Source organism: Lepisosteus platostomus, chromosome 7 (assembly GCF_059453375.1).
Source record: "Lepisosteus platostomus isolate fLepPlt1 chromosome 7, fLepPlt1.hap1, whole genome shotgun sequence".
Classification (NCBI taxonomy): Eukaryota; Metazoa; Chordata; class Actinopteri; order Semionotiformes; family Lepisosteidae; genus Lepisosteus; species Lepisosteus platostomus.
Window position 1 is genome coordinate 19,819,235 of NC_142617.1, and position 18,571 is coordinate 19,837,805.

The 18,571-nt window shown below is 38.6% G+C and overlaps 1 protein-coding gene across 12 annotated transcripts in view; it reads right to left on the reverse strand.

Annotated features, from left to right (window-relative positions):
• Window positions 1-1,318: 1,318 nt before the first annotated feature.
• synj1 (synaptojanin 1) overlaps window positions 1,319-18,571 on the reverse strand; it is a 60,175-nt gene continuing 42,922 nt past the window's right edge. For 6 of the 12 annotated variants that reach the window (XM_088639627.1, XM_088639628.1, XM_088639626.1 and 3 more), the window contains 7 exons: window positions 16,657-16,695; window positions 14,994-15,041; window positions 12,429-12,467; window positions 10,278-10,327; window positions 8,877-8,982; window positions 8,170-8,378; window positions 1,319-4,775 (listed from right to left, as the gene is read on the reverse strand). In XM_088639627.1, coding sequence (XP_088495753.1) covers window positions 4,014-4,775; window positions 8,170-8,378; window positions 8,877-8,982; window positions 10,278-10,327; window positions 12,429-12,467; window positions 14,994-15,041; window positions 16,657-16,695 — 1,253 coding nt within the window. In that variant the 3' untranslated portion in view covers window positions 1,319-4,013. Of the gene's footprint in view, window positions 4,776-7,197; window positions 7,222-8,169; window positions 8,379-8,876; window positions 8,983-10,277; window positions 10,328-12,428; window positions 12,468-14,993; window positions 15,042-16,656; window positions 16,696-18,571 lie in introns of all 12 variants that reach the window. The other 6 variants (XM_088639631.1, XM_088639630.1, XM_088639623.1 and 3 more) reach the window with 6 other exon arrangements.

An 18,571-nucleotide genomic window follows, 5' to 3' on the forward strand; every position in this document is an offset into this window, starting at 1 on the left:
TATCAGTGTTTAGTAATATATTAATCCAGAGTTTTGGATTGTACAGACGAAATTACTATTTAAAAGTGAAAAGAGAGCAATAAATACGAGAAGCATTTCTAGCTGGTTCAAAAGCCCCTGATTTACATTTTAATCTAAATATCCAGTCCCTTCAGTAAAATAGTGCAAGACGTGTACTAATGGCCAAGTGGAATACTGTCTTACTCTTCAGCAGTGCTTAGAGAACATTTTGATCCTTTTGTGCAATCAATGTGAAGACAACACCATTATCTGGGAAACCACATTTTTTTTAAAAGCATTGTATTATAAAGATTAATGACCCAAATCACAGACAGCAACCAAATTGGGTTCAAGGACAGAGCCAGGGTGCCTACACTACCTCAGTACACAGAATAATTAACATGCAATGCAAATATCCCAGAAAATGGACATAATTGTGCAGATAAAGCAATTCATTATGAAATGACAGGGGCATCATTTCAGTGTCAAGAATAATCTGATTAATAGATCCATTATTTAAGGGCCGGGAGCCTAGAAAAAAAAAGTCTTCTTAACCCAAAAATGTCACATCAGATGCAGACAACCCTGCCAAGTTGACTGTTACAGCTGTGAGGCGATGAAAGAGGCTAAGACAAGCTAGTTGTTGTCGTACATCACTTGGAAAAGACCCCTAAAGAACAACCCTTATTATACACTGAAGAGGCGCAGTTTGACTCATTGCCAACTGGCGGCACATTTTCCTTGAATATCATCCTTGATTTACTCTACAGTTTCCACAACTCCCCAGCACGGCTGCGGGATTTACTACAGTACACTTACTTATTAGTCAATTACAGCGAACACTCACTGGCCAACATGCTGGAAACACACTGAAATATGTATTGGGTCTCGTGGAGCATCAAGAAAACTTGAAAATGAGTTGCATTCAGGATAACGTATCTGTAGGCCAATCCCATGTCATTGTTTTTGCAGGACTGCTTTCAGTTCCAGTTTGATGACAGTAATACTATGTGGGACTGAACTGCTAATACTACCACCAGCTCCACCAGTTTTCAACAGGATTGGAACCTACTGACTGCAGGCAAGGTAATGGAAGTGTGTCTTATTAAAGCCACACCAACTATACAATGTCTACCAATGACAGTGCCTTTACATGTGGAATTTCTAGCAATTTGGGCAATGAGTGTTCTTCCAAGTACTTATTTTAATGTAATATCCACGATTTAGTGAAAAAAAGCTCTGTCATTCTAACTCTACATCCATACTTTTCTGCAGCAGTTACAGCACAAGGATCATCACCAGTCTAACAACAGCACAGTACTTGTCATGATTAGTTTAATTTTAGATCCAGTTCTAAATGTACCATCTCTACATGAAATTACTAGAAAAACAGAAAATGCACACATACAGCACACAAAGTACTTTTTTATAAATATATATGAACACAGGAAGTGCACATTAACCTGTTGTAGACAGATTAAAACAAAAAAATATATGCACATCAGATTCATTGAATAAACAACAGCACTTTTAACAGCTTTGGATTAAATAAGGTAGCATAAAGTATAAAAGGAACTGTACAATCAGCTGTTGGTTCAGTCCAGATACCTCTGCAGAAGACACAGTTATTTATTTTTCTTTTTATATTTGGCTTCAGCACACACAATGTAGCCTATTGAAAACAAAGCTTCAGTTCAAAAGAGACTTTTTAAGATTATTTTTATACCAATGCAGCAGAGCAACAAGGCTAAAACTGGTAGGTTGATAAAAAGTGTTTTTCTCCCCCAATTTATTATCTCTATCACTTTTAAAACCAAAAATGCAAAACAGAACTGGGTCAAAAGAATTCAATTCAATATCGACTAAAGCATGCCTTGTTCTGTAAGTCCAGTTTCATGTTGTGATCCTATATTTTTAACAGATCAAATTGTGTTCAACAATACTGAAAGTATGGGTTTAGAAAGAGGTGCTAAAGTGCTTAGAAAGCGTACATTTATCAGGTGCTTTTCTCTGTGACACTGCTGCTCAGGTAGCTTAAAGAAATTATTTAGAATCTCAAAACAGCCAAAATACAACTAGTGACTTTCCCAGTGGTTAATTCCATATGTTTTATCTTGCATTTTGGTTTTCTTGTACAAATTCCAAAGTACTTTTGAATCTTTTGACAGAAGCTGAAACTAGATTTTACACTCATTTTTAATAAACCAATGCATTGTGCTGGATGCTGCCTCAAACTGCACTCCAGGAACGAAGAAATAGGAATCAGGACGTTAATATTTGAAATACATAAATAATGTCTAATGAGCAGCTAAAGATAAACAGTAGCATGTCCTCACAGAATTTCAATATAGTTCTATATACAAACACGTGCATATTTATACAGTACCATTCAAACATCTGGGAAATAAATACAAGCAAACCTTTTTGTTTTTTCACTGTAATCGCCATGATTCACAAATATATTTGCATTCTTGAACATATATATATATATTACACACTGATATCTAAGAGTTAGGTTAGCCCAACATATCCTCCCTCTACTGAGACAATTAAAGACAATTAAAAATGTGACAACACACTCTGAGGGGTGTATGTGCTATCTGAAAAACCAGCTTTGAATACCTGAATATCAAAAACATTTTCTTTAAACACATAAGTACTTTCCTTACATTACTGAAAAGGATCTAGAACAAAATTTTCCCCAAAATTTAAAATGCTGATTAAATATGTAACCCTACAATGATTAAACAGACCAGCACCCTCTGTATAGCTTTCCCAAAATAAGGAGTAGAAGTTTGTCTGTTATTACAGTTATGAAACATTCTCCTCTTTAAAGTCACAAATACATTCTAAAGGGAAGACAGCCGTTCAAATGCTGTAAAGATATTAATAATACAGATTTAGAAGACGTACCCGCTCTAATTCATAGGAACTACCACATTAAATTTCCAACTCCCCAAAATTTATATCAATTCAATTATACAACTTTCCTCGTAACAGGAAGATCACTCAGCTGCCATCACAACTAAACAACATTCCCACCAGCATTTGTAGTACATTATAAAAGAGGCAATAGATGTCTGCTCAGGAATGCAAAGATATTAGTAAACATTGTTCAACCCTCTTTATGTATTGTTTCCATAGAGAACTGCACATACACTTACACATATTAGGCTTGCTCCTTTTTAAACATTTATTTTTAAAAGTCCACAAATAAATTAATCTTTAATAATTTCCTGTTTTTCTTCTTTAACAGTTCTTTTAACCTCTGCAGCTTCAAATCACTATGCACAATTAAAGTTTTTAATGGTATTCCCGATTTAGATATGTATTTCACCAGAGACATGACTTTCAAATGTAAATCTTTTATTTCATTTTACTTTAATGTAATTTTTAATGTGACAGAGACTCATCTGTAGCACTGCAGTTACCCAGCACCTGCTGGCCAATAAGCTGTAAACTGTTAGATACTAACTAAGCAGTTAGAAAAAGACAGGTTTAAATGAACTTAACAGAAACTACCTGAATCAAAGTGGTTTTATTTTATTATAATAATGTCCGTTCTTCAGAAATAAAAATGTCAAAAGGAACAAGCCTATAAATATATATACACACAAACTGTACAATTCCTGACAAAATTAAAATAAGACAGCAGAAATGCATATTTTTGACTAAAATGTTAAATATTAAAATTGAAGAAATAATCAATTCCTCATCAATGAGAATAGTGCTTTAAACCCAACTAGACATGGCAGCTGAGATTAACTGAAGGAAAGTTTACACAGCTACTGTACGGAAAAGAGTGGAAAAGGTTGTGATTGAAAAACGACTATAAGTTGTTTTGGGTTAAGGCCGTACAAATTTATAAAAAGAAAATGTTTACTGTCTTTTTCCATGCTAATGTGTAGTATTGCTTAATCAATACTATGCATTTCTAAGATACGTAACATTTATATCAATCATAAACCCATATAAACACGTATTTACTTTTAAATGTTTACTCCTTACTAAATCTACGTTTCTGTAAACTCTTTTGAAGTGAGAAAGCTGTTGGTTGAACCCGTGTTCATCTGTGGGCTGTGGGAATTTGGTCTTCTGAAGAGTGGAGGTGTGGGGCCTCGGAGTGCCGCAGCTGGGGGTGCCCCCCAGTTGCTGCCCAGGTCAAACCCTGAACTGGGGAACAGGCTCTGTGTGTCGACAAAAGGGGCGCTCGAAACAGGGGGCGCCGCTGGCGGCCTTCGTGCTGCCTGGCAGAAGTCGTTGTCATCGTCAAAGGTGACCCACTGCTTTTTCCGGGTCTCCTCAGCGTTGACCTTCTCTAGGATGGGGCCTACAGAAAGCTCGGCGTTCTGACCGAACCCAGACATCGTTCTGTGAGGGAAGGGCGGAGCTCCCGGAATGGAGATGGGAGGCGTAAGCTGGCTTCCCGAGGTGACGGGCTTTCCAGTGAACGGGCTGGAGCTGACGGCCTGGATGTCAGACAGAAAAGGGTTTGGAGACATGCGTAGGGTTTCTGTTGATTTACTGCGAGAGGGAACGGGGGGTAACTGCAGCATAGGGTTAGGGGCTTCCTTGCCATTCGCAGAGCTCTGTGATAAGGGAATTAAAAGGGAAAGCGAATCTGGGAAAGTGGACACACGAGGCACTGGCCTTTGAGAACAACTTCTGGTCAAGGACTGGGTCTTTGGCCAGGGACTGGAAAGCAGATCAGATGAAAGCAGAATGAAGGGGTCAGTCTTCCATTGTGCTTCTTGGATGCCATCCACTCCATTGGTCTGCAGAAGGACAGAACACAGAAATGAATAAAACATCATTAATAAAACAGATTCACCTACCGACAGTTATCAACTTTGCCATGCTAGCCAACTGTTCGAGACACAATAAGGTAGGATTAACATTCTCCAAAAGTTTTCATTCTTTCCAGCTGAAATGGTTGACAGCATAGAATGCATTTTTGATTGAAGAGCTTTCTGTTTAATAGTATATAATAGTATTTTCGCTATTCTGTTAAGCCTCATTGTAGCAAATGAGAAGTCTCTCTTGATTACTTCCAACCTGCTGGCTTTCTGGTGACTGCAATACTTATTACTAAAAGAGGCAGCTAGATAATAATGAATAAACCATCCTGTGTAATTATCATTATTGGCTCCTTGCCTATTGATCCTTGCTCCTTGCCTATTTAAATTCAAATTTAAACTTATGCATTTTTCTGAACTTGTGAATTATATTTTTTGTACTTTGTACGTCACTGCTCTCTGTACTTGTTTTTAATTCCTTAAGAGCAACCTTAAGATCCTCAATGATCCTCAATCCTCAACACCAAACTTCAGAAATGATCATTCTGCTGCTAACAAAATTGATGACAAAGCAGGTGGGATTCATTTTCACATCTCCCCCTGTAGCTTACTTCATTCAAAGGAAAAGATCAGAAACCACAGACTATCCTCTATTTCTGTCTGAATAACTTCTGAAATGTATGGGAACACAAAGGTGACTAAAAAGAGAGTGCCCTACAATCCCAGCAGTGCCCCATCTCTAGAAGCTCTCTACCTGAACCTACTGTACATTAGTATTGGCAGTTTGGCAGCACCATCACCTTCAGAATGCCAGCCAGGTCAGCTTGCTGCTGAACTCAATGCTTTAGTCTTTAGGCTCTTATGGAGGTCCTAACTAGAATCCTCCCCTGTGCCTTAAATGTCATGCTTATAAAGCTGGTCACGCAGCACAATTCAGCAAGAAAACAGATCTGGAAAAAGCAGTAATCATTCTCAAACTTTCTTAGCTCCAGGATATTGACACATATTCTGAATTATTATGGCACAAATGTATGCATTTTGTTTTAATCTCAACTGTTACTATGCCATTGCCGTCTACTACTTATAGAGAACAAATTATCAGTTGAGTATCTGGTCTAACCTAAAGGCTACTGCAAACAGTACCATTTTATTAATAAATTCAACATCATTTGCTGTTAAAAGACTGTAAAACAAAGAACAAAAATAATATACCTTAATATATCTTATATATCTTAATATAAACAAGTTAAACCCATCAGGCAGAGTACAAAACATTGACAAAGCAATTATTGACTAATACATAAAAAGAGACATTAAAAAGGCAACCAGTGCCATTCGTTCTTATACTCACATATTGTGTTTTAGCGCCCCTTATTATTTTTAAACATTGTCAATACATATTACCTTTTTCTTTATGTTGTGCACTAGAAAGAAGACTGTGTGTCTTATTTGCCTGGCAACAGAATATTTAAGTTATTGCACTGTGTGTCTATCACAGTACTCTCTTATATATTGAACATTTATTTAAACACAGGCTGCTAACAAATTTAGCTTACAGCCTCACCCCTGCACCATGCAGGGAAAAGTTGCCTGTATTCCCACCTGTTAGAGACAGTCAGTATTTCACACACCAAGAGCTCCACTATGCCTTGCAGGTGAGTTAGCATTGGAGAAGTGGCCTGCCTCTCACTGTGGTCACTATAAGCTGGCAGGTGGCTTAGCTCTTGACCTTGGCAGCGCTCAGGTCAGCCAATTAATCAACTGATCAGTCAATTTAGTTTCATCTTGCGCTTTTCAATTCAGAACATTATAAAGGCACATTACATACATGTTACATTAAAATGTACTGTAAACACACAATTAGGATCAGTGTGCTGCTCTTGACCCCCGGGCAATGACACAGTCCAGGGGTGAACCAAACCAGCCACATGGGAACACGGAATAAAAACAGGGTAACACACAACAATCAATGAGATCCCCTGCCTTCATGTCTTTATATTTGAGTACCAGTTCTGCTTCACGACTAAGGCAAGCTCTTGTTTGTTCAAAACCAAGAAATCATTTCTTAAAGGCAACAGAAGTCTTTGAACAAAATAACACATTAATAGTTATGATGATTTCAGTAAAGCTCTCAGCAGTGAAATGATATGTTTGAGTTAGTTAAAAATAAAATCCACAGTTATAAAAGAAAAGATTACAGCAGTGCTGGGTGATAACCAGGGAACAATGGAAGAAGTCAAGTATCTGAAATGCCTTGAATCATGTAGGTGGATGGAAAATAAAAAAAGTAAAACAAAGCGAAATATGTAGGTCATGTCAATGTATGAAATCGAGTCATACATTGGTTTGCAACTAGAAAAGCTAACAGGGAGGTCACAATAAGGCTTAAAGAGTTAAATACCTGTCACCCTGAGGATTGCTCCTGCTTGTGAAAGAGAGAGATAGAAATCAGGTGAAGGAAATATATGAGAAGTAAGGATACAAAATTTAAGGGCTGAAATTCTCAGGGGAAATCTGGACCGACCTAGAAGAGTGTATATTCCTACCAAAGGAGAACTTTAGATGTTTTAAGTCATAAGTGAAAGAAGTTCAAGTTCTTTTTTGCCATTTAAATTTATCAGGAAGTACCTATGTGGTTACAGGCAGCAACAGGAAAGGAGGCAGCTCCTATACCCTGTAAAGATGTGAACAACATGCAAACAGCTTGAATGATAATTCACATCTAGGCTGTCTAGTGGCAGCAGAGAAAGTCTGTTAAATCTTGAAAAAATTCAACCTTCTCTGATGACCTATTAAGTTATTTAACAGGATTTAAAAAAAAGAAACAGAACCCATAATACAGAAATGTCTACGATTACGATTGTTCACATTTTCTGAATACTGAGGAGCCTGGAAGCTAATTCCTTCTGTAGTACTGGACACGGTTTTAGAAGCAACAGGTTTTGAATGAAAGCAGAAAGAAAAGTTTACTTTCTGTCCTTTCAACACATCCCTGAATTGCTAATGTCTTTTTTCCCCCAGTTAAGACTTGTATGTCATATTCATACACTGTTGTCAAAATCTACGGCCACAGGGATAATGTATGTAAATAAACCGGAGAGTCAAATTCACGCTGTATTTTGACAACACAGGGTCACATTCACGGAGTACTGATTTCAATTATCTATTTCATTGTTCACTAGATTTACCAAAGGAAAAAATGTGTAAAAAAATAAGCACTTAAACTGCTTTTTAGTATCCAGGCAGACTCCTGCACATTTACAACTGTATTGGGAGTTTATATTGTAGACGGAGCTAACACCTAGCATGGCATGAAGGCAGGGTTAAACGGATCCCCAGAGCCTGTCCAGGGCTCTATGCCAAGTGCGCTGACCTGTGCGGGAGGCACGGCCTCAGGCAGGGTGTGGGAGGACCTGCTGCGAGGTGGGGGCTGTGGGGGGGGGTCCAAGGCCTGAGGGGCAGGGTGAGACATCGTGGGAACCAGAGGCTCTTGCAGGGGTCTGACGGGAGGAGGAGCAGCAGGCTGAGGCTGTATGGGAGAGGCCATCTGTGGCTTCAGTGGTTCGGGAAGTAAAGATGGCCCTAGAAGACATAGAAAAGAAAATCAGAAATGCAGGGATTCAGTTTTTTTTCCCCAAAGAACACATACAATTATCACACAGTTCCTTTAAGCCTTCCCTTATGTGAAGTACACTACATCTTATCTGGATCATTCTATTTCAGTTTGGATAAACTGCTGTGCCATCATACTTTCTGAAAGGATAGGAAACATCTGAAGGTATCGAGAACATTTTTCGCTGATTGTCTGATTTTACTCCCTTTTTCCCCCCCATTTGGGGATCCTTCAGGATTCAGCTGCATGAGATCCTTGGATCAAACATCTACTAGCAACCAGATGAGTTAAGACTGCTGAAATGGATTCCTTTCACTTACATTTGACTTTATGTTTTAGCAGTTCTTAATTTTTTTTAAACTTTAAATGACAATGAAATAACAGATGGTACTGATGAACTATTTTGTCATGTCCCATTCCGGGTGGTCAGCCTCGAAGCTTTTCCCCTTGCGTGGACAGGGACTCACCCAGGGAGAGCTCCGTGGGCTTGCCCTGGACCTCAGGAGTGGGTCTGGAAGCATGGGGTCTGGGTTGGGATGTGATGCTGATGACACCCGCACGAGGAGGCACGGTCTGCAGACACAAAGAGTAAGACACTCTCTGAAAGCGAGTTTCTACCAACTACCTAGTGGAAGAGGTGTTAGTGGGGCCAGCAGGGGGCACTCACACTGCGGTCTATGTGGGTCCTAATGCCCCAGTATAGTGACAGGGACACTATACCGTAAACAGGTGCCATCCTTCGGATGAGATGTAAAACCGAGGTCCTGACTCTCTGCGGTCATTAAAAATCCCAGGGCGTTTCTCGAAAAGAGTAGGGGTGTAACCCCGGCATACTGGCCAAATTTCCCAATGGCCTTCACTAATCATGGTTTCCTAATAATCCCCATCTATGAATTGGCTTAATCACTCTGTTCTCCTCCCCACTAACAGCTAATGTGTGGTGAGCATACTGGCGCACTATGGCTGCCGTCACATCATCCAGGTGAGGCTGCACACTGGTGGTGGTGGAGGGGAGTCCCCATTACCTGTAAAGCGCTTTGAGTGGAGTGTCCAGAAAAGCGCTATATAAGTGAACGCAATTATAATTATTATTAGTGAAAATACTGGCAGGAGAAATTGTCATTTACATATATTACATAAAGGAATGCACTCTTTTCTTCCTTATGAAAGACAACATCAGTAAATAAAGCTGTGGCTTTAAACCTTCACTTCCGAGGTTCTGACCAGAAGTGTCATTGATTGCTGCTGTTTAACTTCTGAAGAACATCTGTGTCTGCAGTTGAACTGGCATCACAGAAAAATAAGAAATGCCATACAAAAAAAACTAAAGTGGAGGATACAACCTATAAGGAAAAGCATTTTTTTGCTGTAAGTGGGGTTGGAGGACCAGAAGGTGGCAATGATCTCCTTGGACTAGGTTTCAAAAACTCCTGTCGCAGTATGGTGGCTGGAGACACAGTGCTGCAGGATATTTCACCCTTCAAAGAGATGTGAAACCTGTGCACACTGTAGATCACATGGCACTGTTCTTAAGAGTAGGGGTGCTAACACCAGTGACCTGGTTAAATACTACTCCACGCAATCTATATTACTCCCATAATTCAAATAGTTTAGTAAATTCTCACTATTCCACCTCATTTATTGTGTAGTGGGACTGCTGCCACCTGATGGGTGTCATGTGTCACCCAGGTGGGCGACAGACTTTAGTCGCTGCTTTGATATCCTTTGAGATGAAAAGTACAACACATAATGCAAAAATTACAAAATACATTCATTGTTCACTGCTTGAGGAAGTGGTTTCCTTTCGGTAACTTGATATACCACATCAACTGAAAAAGTATTTGTACTAGTCTAGGAGAGATACATACTGGTTTCGGTGGTCCACCAGTTCCCTGGCCGGCTTGAGACTGAGGTCGAACTGCAAAGACAAAATTAGTTTTTATTTTTTTACCAAAGCCATTACCCATCTAAGTGCTACATTTACACGTCGAGAAGAATGAACACTTTCATTTCACGTCTCTTTAAAAAAAAATCTATTAATAGCATATATACTAGAACTGAAAGTAGAACTGGTGCTCCTTAAACCAGATGCTTTTGTAGTCACATATGTCCATGACTTCTAAGGGTCCGTAACGCAATTGCTGAAGGAAAAATAAATACTTTTTTGGTAAAATAAGTCAAGGTGCATGAAGGAAGTTACTTGTGACTTTGTTAAATGACGGTCCACTTTAGGTAATGGAGAAGAGACAAGAGAGCACCCTCTCAATGCAATCCAATTTAGAAACATTTTTCCCACACAGCTAAAATGACACTGGAAGGAGTCCATATAAGGGTAACAAGAACATTCTTCTGAGGTATGCAACAGTGGGACAGGTTAAAAGAAAGTAATGTGTTTAGCTTGGACTACAGACAACTTTACAGGCTCTGCAGAATCTAATACACTAATGGCCTTAAAGATGTGAAGATGCTTGGGTTACAGCCGTGTCTCTCAGTTCCTGGATTTAAAAATAAATAGGTGCTGGCTGGTATGGCATGGTGGTGTGGCGTTTAGCATTGGTGACTCGCAGTGCTGGGGCCCTGTGTTTTACTTCCCGAGTTGCTGTCTGTGTGGAGTTTGCATGTTCTCCCCGGGTGTGTGTGGCTTTGCTCTGGGTGCACCGCTTTCCTCCTTCAGTAAGGAACACATACTGGTAGGTTAAATGGGTTCTGGCAACATTTGTGAATATGGTGTGAGTGTGTGTGAGATGTGTCTCACTGAGATGCGGCTGTGTGACCCCTGAGATGGTCTGGAAACCCATCCAGGGCGTATCCTGCTTTGCTCCCGTTGCTTGTTGGGATAGGCTCCAGCTCCCCCTTGACCCCGCATCAGATAAAGTTATCGGATGGGTAGGTGCTGGGTGGGTGGATAGGTGCTGGGTGGGTGGATAGGTGCTGACTGGCCAAGAACGTAAGCTGCTTAGGAACTAAGAAGGATGGAGCTGGCAAACAGAGATATACTGTATAAGGATGTAAATGTGCTACAACAGCCACATTCTAACCTCATCCTGTGCTCTTGCAGTGGCAGTGCTACTGTACATTGTTGCACATTGGCGTCATCTCCCAAAAAGAAACTGAGTTCGTACAAGACAAACTTCATAAAAAATTGGGATTTGTCTCATCTAGTTTTCCATGTAATGCTCTAATTTCTCTCCATGAGGCTTTAAACAATGAATGTGAGAGCACAGATCTCGCCTGTGATCTTCAAGTTTGAGTGTGAGCAGGTAAGCTCTATTCCCTCCCTCTTACCTGACCCTACTCAAAAACAAAATGTTAAGCCAGGGATACTACTGTTACAGAACTGCTGGGGACAGTACTAAATTAATTAGCAGTGATGCTCTTGCAACTGTGTTACTCTTCCAGAACAGTACCCAGTACGTGCTATCTATTTTGAGTCTATAAAGTGCAAAGGAGATCCATGTAGGAACAACTGTGCTTTGGAAAAACACCTGCTTAGTAACAATTACATTACAGTATCATATATTAAACTTGGCACATTAGTGAGAAACGGCTGATGAAATGAACTGAACTTTCACTGTAATGTTATACCTTTTTAGATGATTACATTAGGCCATTTGAATGAAAAGAAACGGTATTTAAATATATTTTCTGAGTTACTACATGCAAAAATTAATTTTCAATTACTAACTGAATTATTTTTGTTATTTCAAAGGTACTTTCCATAATATTCCACATGAAGGTGGTGTTTTTCTTTTATTATATTACATCTTCTTAATCTTAACTGAAAATAATACAAGTACTGTACAGTATGTCCTCACTGGCATTTCTTCAAGCTTTACAAAAAGTGCTTTAAATAGCAGGCACTTGAAGTCTATGCTGCACTAAACTAGAACTATCACTATATTTCAGTGATAACATGGTAGTATTACTCAGCTGTGTTGTTCTCCTAAGTACTAAGCTTCACTCCTTGTTTTTCAGGAAAAAAAATGCACACACACCCCACACCACCCAGCATGACTTACCTCCTAAATCCTTTCTAACTAATCCTGGGCTTTTTTGTCCTTTGCAGCATGAAAGAGGAATAAGAAAATATTAAGTTCACTTTGCTTTGTCTGAAAGATCCAGGTACCAGAAAAATGCTTGCAGTTATTTTTGGGAAATATGATATATAACTCTGCCAACAAGGTGTATGCATGTGTCCCTGCAAGTTTACTGTATTGTTACACCTGAATAATCCATAATCAATCATTTTCTGATTCTTACATATAGAAAAATAATTTGACAGGAAATGGCAATCAAATTCTGTTGAGCAGTATAACTGACGTGGTCACATAAACATAAACTCCACAGATTGTGCTGAGCAGATAAAGAAATGAAAGGACTCCTTCCTAAATTCATTAAATCTTACAAATTGTTACTCTTCAGTAAAATATTACATAGATTACTTAAGCAATGAGTAGTTTAGAAACAGTAGCACTATGATGTGGAACATACAGTACTTAAATGCATTGTTTATATTGAATTTTATTCTTATTTCTTTTCTGCTGGTGAGACTTCCTGTTATGTACGGATTATTTATGACTGCTGTTTCTACTTCCAGTTTTATATTATTCAGACAAAAACAGCTATCAAAGCTGTTTCCAAAGCTGAATGAGGGGAATGTGATCAGGAGGGATTTCAGTGCCGCACAATTAACAGAATGTTCATCGAAGCCACACTTCTCAGCAACTATTTTTCAAAAGTCTTCTTAGGTGGACACGCTTTTTAGCACTGGCCTATTCAGAGAACCTGTCCTCACACCTATTACAGCATACTAAAGAAACAGAAGAATAGCAGCACAATCAGAAAAGTTAAAAAATACACGTTCTTTGACACTACATAGAAAAAAAATATTGTTGTTTTGCATTCTTGTATGTTTTTACATTCATGTCTGTGCAAACCAACGCAGAAATAGTTTCTTCTCCGTTCACATGCCACTTTTCCTGCCATTTGCTATTTAATTTCAAATTGAAATGTATTTGAAAGCTTTCAGGGTTTTTGTGCTTAGTCAATGGTAATTGTAGCAGTAAACCAACAGTACATACGAGTCTTACTGTTAAGTTGTAAATGTATTACTGTATGTTCAATCTTTAAAGATTAGGCAACAACCTATGTATAGTAAGTGTATCTGCAGTTTTATATGAATAATAAAATACACTTCTAAAGCGTGTTTCTGCTTTTCACATAAGTGGTGAAAATGAGGTGTTTAACCCAGGAATGCTCAATGACAGGGCACTGTACTTCATGTATACAAAAGACATTACGTGTGCTTCTTCAAACTTATTCATTTGCAAAAGTAGAGTGTGACGATATTCTTCTGTTGTTAATGACAATGGTACTCTGTATGGGACAAAGTTATTGTATATATATTGATGGAAAAAAGAAACGCAATATTTTCTATCAGTGACAGGACAGTGAGGCTCCATGCTGTTGGCCTTAGAGCAATGCGACCTGTCAGAGGCCCTCTGCTCACACCTCCTAGACGTTACACCTGACTGGCTTGGGCCAGACAGGGGCTGCGATGGACTCGTCAGCAGTGGCATCAGGTCCTCTTCACGGATGAGTCACTCTTCAGCCTGCTCCACGCAGACGGGAGGGCTGGAGTGTGGAGGAGGAGGTGTTGCGTTTGTTTTTTCCATCAGTATATATTGCAATATATGAATGTTTTAGGCAATATTGTTTACAACGTAATTATCGCTTTAAGATGCAAAGTTATCTCAATTAAAATAAATATTTTTTTCTAATAGGTTTTCATATGGTTATATATTATAAATATATAAAACCTTCAGATACACAAAATCTGAAGCAGGGGTTCTGATTCCCTTTATCAAGGGTTAGAAATGTTCCCTCTTCACATATAAAAATACAAAATAATATATAAATGTTTCTCACAATACTCAGTAGTCACTAGAATACAGCCACAAAGTCACACTGTTGATAAGAATCCTTTGAGATCTTCCATGAAACAGCTAGGAAATAATCTTTTGTATTGATCCAATTAAGAAAGACAGCACTATAATTATATGGAATGGTACATGTAATGGTACACAGTAACAATGCTGTAATCTATTGGTTACAAAGGGATGAATAATCCATCAAAACTATGTGATGAGTCTGAGCCTTCTTGTCACATCCACTCGTCGCTTTGCTTCCATCCAGAGCAGCACACAGATCATCTGCTTCCCGGCCACTTGCAGGTTTCATTCAGCAAAGTGGGGTGACCCAGCACTTACAACACTAGGCAGTACATGAGCACACCAAGCATGATGGTCAAAAACCATTTACTAGCGGACAACAAACCAAAAGTATAGCACTTTGAGATGATGTACCATGAAAGACGCAATAGAAAATAAAGGTTGATATTATTTGATTATGGAAACAAAAGCTAATTAAAGAAGAAATCTGTAATTTTAAACAGAATTGGTTATGTAAAACTCAAACCAGTACTATGAAAACAGAAAGTTTACAGGCAAGCCCAAAACATGGTTTTCGTCTGCACTGCAATAGCAGAGAACAGCACAAAATGGTGACAGGGTTAAAAACATTACCTTCCAGGTCTCTCCTAGCTACCGCTGGGCTTGGTGGAGCTCCAAGGCCTTTGGGCAAGAGCAAACAGGGGGCATTGTTTTGCATATAAAACACAAGACAAAGCCGTAAAGCACAAACCAGAAAGAAAGAAAACTGCCGTTGTATTATTTTAAAGAAAAAATTAATCTAAATCTAAAAGAGGAAGTAAATCTTTGCAGGGAAAAAGAAAAACCTAGCTGCTCTCTCTACTGTCTTGCTGCTAAGAACAAGTCTTTCACATCAGCTTTAACTAGGAGGAGCAGGAAACCCAACACTGGCAATCAATTTTATGGAGGCAGTATCAGATACATTAGGAGGTTTGAATGTTAAAGACTTCAAGGACATAAACCACAAATCCGTTTAGACACCTGCGTTTAAAGAAAAAATGGACTGTTGCATGAGAGGAGCAGACAAAACTTAGTGACTGAATCCAATTTTTAATTAGATGTTCACTTGCTATCAGTCACAATGCAAGGACAGATTTCCTCATTTGTTTCTTATTTCTGGAAGCAGGGGAACTACAATTGAATAACGCTACATCCCTACTACTTCCCATTGGAGCTTTGTAGGAAATTATTAAACATCTAAGAGCTTGAGAGCTTAAATCAGGCCACACTGTCTGCCATCCCAAGTTTAAGCAGCTGTCTACACCTGAAATAAAATCTACCTAAATTGATGTACAGTATTAGAATATGTAGACAAGGATCATGCTTTTGATGTTTGCAACTTTTTAATCAAAATTCATTTACAGATTTCAGTTTTTCATACCCCTCTCCACATCTTCATTGGACGTTTTGTCATCTGCTATGCTCATTCACACATGTTTTTTTCTTTATTCTCCATTGGTTTATACTCCCTCACCCTTTTCCTTTAATCCTCACACTTAAAAAAGACTAAAAAACACAAGTGTATTCGCTCTTCCTACTTTACAGCATGCAATTAACTTCCTGGACACGTGGTGCTGTATTCAGGCTACACCTGAATCCCGTGTTCGGGATTGACTGGTCTCAACCTAAGCTGTTCTTAAAGAATTCTACATTTTTAGCTTTGGTAGAGATGATAAATATTTATTGTATTTAAATCCACCCATGGGTGGCAATATGAGAGTGTGTGTTTGGATATGTGAGTCTGCCCTGTGATGGACTGGTGTCCCATCAAGGGTGTACCCTGCCTAGTGCCCTTTGCTTCCTGGGATAGGCTCCAAGTCCTCAATGAGCCTGAATTTGATGAAATTCGAAGAAAATGGATGGATAGATTGACATCCATCAATCCTCCACCACCACTTCATCCTACAGAGAGTCACGGTGCTATGAAGCCTAACCAGGCAGACACAGAAGATGGTAAGAGATTGGAGCACCAGAGAAAAACTCATTAATATGTGGAGACCAAGCAGATTCCACACAGTTGGTCCTGGCAGAAATGTTAATTACAAGGCTCTAAAGCTACCCGAATTTCTATATTCTAGCCCACTGTTAAAATACATCCCAGTTCCTTAGCAAGAGACCTTACTGTGACTTAGCACTCCAGTGGGAAGGTAGCAAGAAAATACAAAGAATGGGATGAAGCAACTATTGAAAACAACAAGCTACAACACTACACAAACACTTCTTACACTACAGGGAATATTCATTCTTAAAATATTACCTCCAAATTCTTTTTTACATGGTGTTGGACTTCTGCCTCCTTTTAAATTAAAATAAAATCAAGAGAACGAACAGGCACAAGTTAAAAGTGGTTCATGAATGCTTTTCAGACTTTGCTGCCTACAGCCTCAGACTTACAGCCTTAATGAGGGAGGAGTAAATCACAAGACTATTACTAGAAAGACCACCACAAGACTGAAGGATAATTTCTGATCTCCTAACATGAGCCACTGGCCATTCCACCGCCACACACTCAAACGTTACAGGCCTCACCTAAATGGGAACAATTTACAATGAGTTGTTTAAACATACTAATAAATGATTCTTGCTACTAACTTTACTTCACGAGACACACAATTCATGCCTCTGCATTTATTCTGCAACTACTTTCTGGTTGAACGTGCATCTTTGGTGACTTAATATTAAATACTAAGGCCAGAAAGGAGGTAAAACCATAAGTTTAGTAAGTGGTCTAGCTCTAAAAAAACTAAATATCTTGACCGCATGGGTAAAATTAAGCCTATGTAAGCACTTTCAGTTCAGACCCTATTGCTGATTAACACATCCTCTCTCTATAGACTGAATGGATTTTGATCTGTAATAGTTCCTACAGATAAGCTAAAGAAATTTGTTTAAATGTATGTACACTGAACAGTGAGACTGTAGTGAATCATTAACTGCTGAAACATTCCCTAAATTATTCAGCAAAATTTTATTTCAAAAGTAACAAAGTTTCAAAATTGAATTGTACTTACTAACAAAAGTGACATACAGAGCCATGTTCAGTAAAGAGACATTCATGGTAAAATTGTCCACCAGAATCACAGTACAGGTGCTCATATTAGATTAGTAATATTTCAAATTTTGTTAAAATGATAAATATTTGAAGTATCATATACAAATAAAGCTAGCCAAGAACGTGTGTGAACCCTACGGTATTTGTTAAAGAACCGTTTTATGTTAGTTTTATCCTGACAGGGCACCAAAGCCACACGTGTGAAAACAACGGAAAACTAAAATCCCACTGGGTTGAAAACTTCTTTTCCTTCATGCTTCCTTCTTCAAGGTCCCGTCTTACAGTACATCTGCACCTTATTTACTCAGCAGTTAGAATAGAGATCTACTGTGCCTACTGTATTCCTGGATTAACATCCACCAACATCTAGACAATGGGCTAATGTTGAAAATAGGTCTTCTTGTACTGGCAACCAAAGAGCAAGCATTGTTTAGCCAGGCTTATATAAGCTGTTTTTTGCTACTTTGTGTTTTAAACACCCTGTTGCAGGTGTACTGCCACTGGCAGAATGCATATTAACAGCTATTCTGTCGGCATTACAAATGCAGATTTTTTATCAACTAAGTAGTGGTTTTAGACTGCATTTCACAAAGGATCACTGGAAATAACTTTTTCACTCCTATTTCAGGTGTATTCAACATAAAATATTATAGATATCTAAAAATATATAATATACAATATAGAATAATATACCATACACATACAGTGGCTATGGTAACAACCTTATACCCTGAATAGAAATGCATTAGATCTGCTCTACTCTCTTAGTATGCTGAACATTGCTTTTCTAAACACAGAAATTCCACAAAGGGAATTTCAAAACTCACAAGGAATACACAAAAAAGATTGAACTTATTACATACCACAACAGTGAAGATGTTAGCATTTGTTCAATGCTCTTTCAACAACAGAAGCATGACTATGTAAAACGTGATAGGTTACCGGCGTGATCTTACGACAGGAATATTCTTTAAGTTATATTCCATTTGCAAACAAAAATACAGCTGGACTAAATTTCCAGTTTTTCTGTTCAAGAAACAGCTTGTACAACAAGTGGTAAAGTCGTGGTATCTTGTTATGCCATTTTTTAAGGAATGCTCAAAAAATATTTGAGCTTTTC